This window comes from Chelonoidis abingdonii, chromosome 1 (assembly GCF_003597395.2).
Source record: "Chelonoidis abingdonii isolate Lonesome George chromosome 1, CheloAbing_2.0, whole genome shotgun sequence".
In the NCBI taxonomy this organism is placed as follows: Eukaryota; Metazoa; Chordata; order Testudines; family Testudinidae; genus Chelonoidis; species Chelonoidis abingdonii.
The window spans coordinates 73602222-73608221 of NC_133769.1; the positions used below are offsets into that span (position 1 = coordinate 73602222).

The 6000-nt window shown below is 44.6% G+C and overlaps 1 protein-coding gene across 6 annotated transcripts in view; it reads right to left on the bottom strand.

Moving 5' to 3' along the window:
* Positions 1 to 5668, bottom strand: part of CAPS2 (calcyphosine 2) — a 62547-nt gene extending 56879 nt beyond the window's left edge. For 2 of the 6 annotated variants that reach the window (XR_012655984.1, XM_075066547.1), the window contains exons 1-3: positions 5561 to 5666; positions 2704 to 2812; positions 1686 to 1732 (exon numbers count right to left, since the gene is read on the bottom strand). Coding sequence is in view for 5 of the 6 variants with exons in the window: in XM_075066547.1 (XP_074922648.1) it covers positions 1686 to 1732; positions 2704 to 2784 (128 nt within the window). In the remaining variant the exon portion in view is untranslated. Of the gene's footprint in view, positions 1 to 1685; positions 1733 to 2703; positions 2813 to 5549 lie in introns of all 6 variants that reach the window. The other 4 variants (XM_032767005.2, XM_032767001.2, XM_032767002.2 and 1 more) reach the window with 3 other exon arrangements.
* Between the last annotated feature and the right edge of the window lie 332 nt (positions 5669 to 6000).

A 6000-nucleotide genomic window follows, 5' to 3' on the forward strand; every position in this document is an offset into this window, starting at 1 on the left:
CACTAAGTAATGAGTGTCCTTACCACCCTCTAAAGTAAATTGGAGTTGAAGATACCCAGCACTAATGAAGATGCATTCAGCGTCTTTCTGGATTGTGCCCTTTGGGTTTAATCCGATGTCCTCTAGCTTTCAGTGGGAGCTGGATCAGACCCTAAGGCTATGTCTATATTGGACACCACTGGTGGTGGTATATAGAGTACGGATAATTATATGCCACAGAAAAAAAGTGAGCTGCATTCACACTGTGGTGCATAGCCACAGGCATCAGTGGGGGACGCAGTGGGGAAAGGCTCCTGCTGTCACACCCTGCCAGAGCTTTCCCCACAGGTCCCTGCAGCAGGGAAAGACTGGAAGCAGGGAGGCAGCAAGACATTACACTGTCAAAAACAGTGGGAGGGGGAGGGTCATGTTCTGAGCTGTGTAGCATACATATTCTAAGGATTCACGGGGATCTTTACTCAACTAAGCAATGCCTCACAACATACACTACAATTTACACCCATGCTAGCAGGACATGCAATGTAGGCACCCTACAGACCACTGCAAAGAGAGTGCAGCTTAGACATACCCTAAAAGGGGAGTTACACTGTAACTAAATTCCCCTGTGTATGGCTGCTGGTATTTAACTCTATTTTAGCAAAACAGATGAGTATTGGCTAAACAAAGGCTTGATTAAATTGTCCATATTACCAATACATTACAAAACTACCTGTCATATTAAGACTTAGAATGTGTACTTAAAAACAGTACCTGTGAAAGATGCCAGATCAGTTTCAAGCACTATAAGGCTTCTAACAACAACACAAGTATAGTCTGAGCATCAGTAGTACATATTTTCTCTCACTTTGCTACCAACATTTTTCAAAACTCTGTTATAACAGAGTCCTTCTAGGATTGGAAGACATGCTGACTCTCCAGGTCCATCCAGTCAGTAGAAAATGCTTGAATACACACAGAGATTGAACTACCCCTTTATCCAGCCATAGACGTTCCAAGGTCATGTTTGAAACATACTGGCAGAATCTTATGGAGAGCTAAAATGACCATAGAGATTTTTTAAAATAAGCCAGTTCAGTCTCAAATATGGCATTGATAATAGACGACGTTAATATACTTATTCCCAGGCCTCAGAATCTCAAATTTTGGAAGTACTATACAAAGCAGATTTCAAATCACTTTTTAAAACTCTCTCATATGACAATTTCTCTGTATTTATAATGAAATATCTGTAAAGAGCAGCAATTCTCTCCTACCCCCTTTCATAATCGTAAAAGGTATAAAAGATAGCTTGTTTACAATTAGAAATAACTGCCATGAGCTTAGATAGTAACTAAAAAAGTAAAGCTCAACCATCCAACTTTTACATTTTGAAAGAAAGCAAAAATGTTAATGAGTAATCACTAATAATGCCACCAGATTCCAATTAATCTCAATGTACATTTCAAAAAAAACCTACTTTCCTAAAGTGAAATGCATACAAATAAGTGTGGACTTTTAAAAGTATCATTTTAAGGAAAACAATTAAATTCCTCTTGAAGTATAAAGCATAGCCAACAAGTTTATGGTGATAAATTTCACCTAACTCCTTCATACATCAGCATAAAGACAAGGAAATAAGGAAATTTACCAAAGTTACTTAATACAGAATGAAACAGACAGTTCATAAGTAGGAAGAATAGACTTACTCAGATGGACGAAGGCCACGAGTTGCTTGTATATTCGGTTTCCATCCCTACAAAAATGTCAGCATAATAATTAAATCATGATTTAATGACACAGTTCTGTCTTTTGAGGGTTGTAAAATTGTTGAATAGATGTTTGGGCTTGGGCTGGAGCCTGAACTCTGGGACACTCCTCCCTCACAGATTCCCAGAGAGCCTGAATGTCTGCAGTGCAATTGTATAGCCCCACAGCCCAAGTCAGCTGACATGGGCCAGCCACAGGTGTTTAACTGCACTGTAGACATACCCTTGAAGAACAGAATTTGAATCTTGTTTTATGACTGTTTTCTGTTACAGAAGGCAGAAGTATTACAATGGTTACATTCTGAACTCTGAGGGAGATCAGGAAAACATAGGAATGCTCCTTTCTGCAACACACCACAAATTCCCCTACTGAATGAGTGGGGTACAAAACAGCATTCTCACAAGACTACTGGCTGGAGGATGCATTACAGAACATATCTGATAGTGGAATACAGAAAGACATCTTGTCTGGTAGGAGAAAGGCCATAGCTGACAGGTCTCAGTCCTGGACTTTCCTAATGTGGTAACCTAGCAACAAGAAGGAAGTTAAATGGAAGTATGTGGGCTTGAAGAAAAGCAAATGCTAGTCAATAATCAGTTAACTATTTTTAATCTATAAACCTAAAGGGCACAATACTTATGAAACAAAACAGGAAATATCTACAGTGCATAATTCAGAAAATATTAATGTTCAGACCAGTCACAGTCAAACTCATGGCTACCATTATCCAAGACTCTATTCATACTCACCAAGATGATCATTTATTTACTTTCAATAATTACCCTACAAGTTCAAGTCATTTTCTTTTATATTGCAGTAACCTTAATAGGATTTCACAAACTATACTATTTTAAAATCCTGAACATAAGATGGAGCTAAATGGTCTATGAAATAAAAACCACACCTGTAAATATTTGTAAATCAAAATAGAAATATGAATCTTTGCATTAAACATACTTGACTAAGTTTCTTCTCCCCTGATGACAGCTCAGCTTGCTGTCTAGGAGATGCAGCAACTCCTTTAACCTCCAAATCCATGCAAATTTGACTTAGACTTCACAATAAACTGTAAAAAAAAAAAAGACTAAATGAAAACCATATATTTTCTATATAATTACTATTATAAATAAAATAATTAAATTACAGGGTATGTACCTAAAACTCCCAACCTAGGAGTTTTTATTCAATTATTAGGGCTCCAGCAATTTCATGGCCATGAAAAACATGTCACAGACTGTGAAATAAGCCCTTTCCCCATGAAATCTGATCTCCCCCAGGCTGCTGGGAATGCCTCAGCCAGGAGCTCATAGCTGCAAGTCCTGACCGGGATGGGGAGGGACAGGACTTGTTCTTCCCCTGCACAGCCACTGTTGGGGCTGCAGGAAGCTCTGGAGCTGGGCAGTAACCCCAGAGGTTCCTGCAGCCGGAAGAGGCTTGTGGAGGTGGGTCCGATCTCCCCATTGCTGCTGGGAGCACCCCAGTCAGGGGCTCCTAGCTGCCTATCCCGCAGGGCTGGGGACGGACAACACTCAGAACTGCCTCTTCACCTGCACAGCTGCTGGGGGACAGAGGGGTGTGTGGATCAGACTCACTCCAGGTACCTTTTGGGTTGGGATCCCCACAGTTACAACACCATGAAATCTCAGATGTAAACATCTGAAAACGTGAAACTGACCAATTTAAAAAACATCTGGCCATGAAATTGATCAAAATGGAACATGAATTTGGTAGGGCCCTATCAATGTTGCATTGGATGCCCATCTCCACAGTAACTCCTGACTTCAATCTTCCCTTGCCAGTGTTACCTTTTGCTGAAGAAGTTCCAGGCTTCTGTCTTAGCTCCAAACTTCACTCCCTTGAAACACTGGTTTTCTCTTAGCTTCAGGCTCTCCCCTAGTCCCCTCTTAACTCTAGCATTTGCAATTTATACTAGATGTGTCAACATTCCCCACTCCTACTTACATCCTACATCAGGGGTCCCTAACGCGGTGTCCGCAGGCGCCATGGCGCCAACCGGGGTGTCTAAGTGCACCCGTGTACTGGCTGGTGGACGAGCATCAGCCGAAAAGCCACCAACAAGCTGCGTCATCCAGAGGCGTCGCTGCCAAAATGCAGCCGATTTTCAGCGGTATTTCGGCGGTGACACCTCTGGATGATGATGCTTGTTGGCGGCAACACCTATTGACGTTGCCGTTTGTCAGCGGAAATTTGGCAGATGCTTGTCAACCGCCACGGTCCTCTGTGGCTCGTCGTCTGGCACCCACCAGACAAAAAAGGTTGGGGACTACTGTCCTACATAGTTTTAGCCAGACCACAACTTTTGCCATACCCTAAGAATCCTTCTGGTTCCCAGCTACTGTATCCCTAATAGCTCCAAACCCTCCCTTCATGCCATACACCACCCCCTTTGCAAAGTTTCCCTCCCTATCCCGGGCAGTTCTGCATGTACAGGCAGTCTCCCTCCCAATTTCAAGATTCCCAGAAACGGGATGCCCCATGGTGTATGTTCTAAATTTTGCGGGAGTAAATGTTGGCCCTGTTTTAAGATACTCAACAGATGTTAGTTTCAAGCATTCTCTGCTCCCCAGTGAAGGTGATGGGCCTATTTGTTATTTAAAGTGAAAATGCATCTATCTTCACATAACCTCAAACGTTTCATTTAAAATGTAAGGAGATTTTCATAATCATAACAGGGAAAAAGTAGTCAAACCAGTGCATATTCATTATTAGTATTCACAAATTAATGTAATCAGATTTTTAAAATAGTACTTTTATATTTAGTCAAAATATTAATATTATGTGTTTACAATGATTTAACCACTGCACAGAAAAGAGATAAAAGATAAAAGATAAACTTTTACAGTAGGAAACATCTTGGGAAGTAGAAAGCTCACAAGTTAACCATCTCCACTTCCTTGTGGACAAGTATCCATCTCACAGAAACACTGCCATAAAGTGGAACAGACTGTTCAGCATAAGTACTTAGCACCTATTCTAAGGGACCATTCCAGGTAGAGTGGCCCATTAGTGGTTCCTTAGAATATATTAAATAATCTGACCCACCAAGGTAAAAGATATTACCATGCCCACTTTTTCAATCTTGTTAGTAGTCTCAAATGAAAGGTAACAGGGTGAATAGGGGTAGGGACTGAAATCCTTTCACCCTTAGTTTTGATCTCTCTGAAACAGGTTGTTAGAAGTGCAAAAGCAATACTGAAGCTCTCTGGCGGTGGTCTTCATGGGACAGCCCTATCCAGTGATCCATACTGTTCAGCTAGTGTGATTTCATCCTAAATCTCAGTATTTGATGTTTTTCTTAAAGCTCCTGCAGTCAAGCAATTACATGAGCAGCTCTAGGGTTTTTTGTTTGTTTTTTTGTTTTATAAGTTTCCAAGCCCTGTGGCTACAGACAAACGCTTGGAAACCTGAATCAAGAGCACCCTACAGGCTCAGAAACCAGACGGAAAATAACAAGAACGGGCGTTTTTGTTCCACACTCGAGTTTTGGGGCAGGGAATGCGGCGGGAGAGACTGTCCTGGCTAAGCCCGGGCCGGCCGGCAGCCGATGGGCTCGGCAGCGCGGTGCCTCTGCCGGCAATGCCCGCAGCCGGGGGAAAGGGAACCCCGCAAAGGGGCCTCCGGGGCATCCTGAAGGGGCCGCGCCCCGCCCGTTGCCTAGGTTTCCAGTAAACAAGCCCGGACGCGGCGAGCCACTGAGCGCCCGCTGCTCTCCGGCCGGGCCGCTGCCCCCGGCACTGAAGGACCAGGAGGCCTTCCCCCCACCACCCTAGGCGCGCAGTCACCGCCCGCTCACCTCTGCAGCCGCCGCCCCTTTTCCCAAGTCTTGCAACGTCCCTGTGCGCGCACCTGCCGGCTCTGCTGCGCGTGCACGCGAGGGGCAGGGACGCGCGCCGGGGTGTGTGCCTGCGCGCCTTGGCCCGGACCAGTCAGGCTCCGCCCACCCTGTGTCCACGCCATAGCCACGCCCCCCGAACGTGAGACGCAGGGCAGCGGGCAGCGCTGAAGAGACTGTGCGCTCTGGCGTCGGCCCTGGCGCCGTGTCTGCCTCGGCGGCGTGGAAAGCACGTTACCGTTCCGTATCCCTCCGCGCACCTGAGCTGAAGAACGCGAAAGACACAACCATCAGCATGCGCCCTCAGTCACTAATCTCTGGAAAATGGGGGGCTCTAGGAGTGCAAATAGGGCAGTACTGTACCCACCGATATGGAATACTGGCAAGAGATTTTTAGCGGG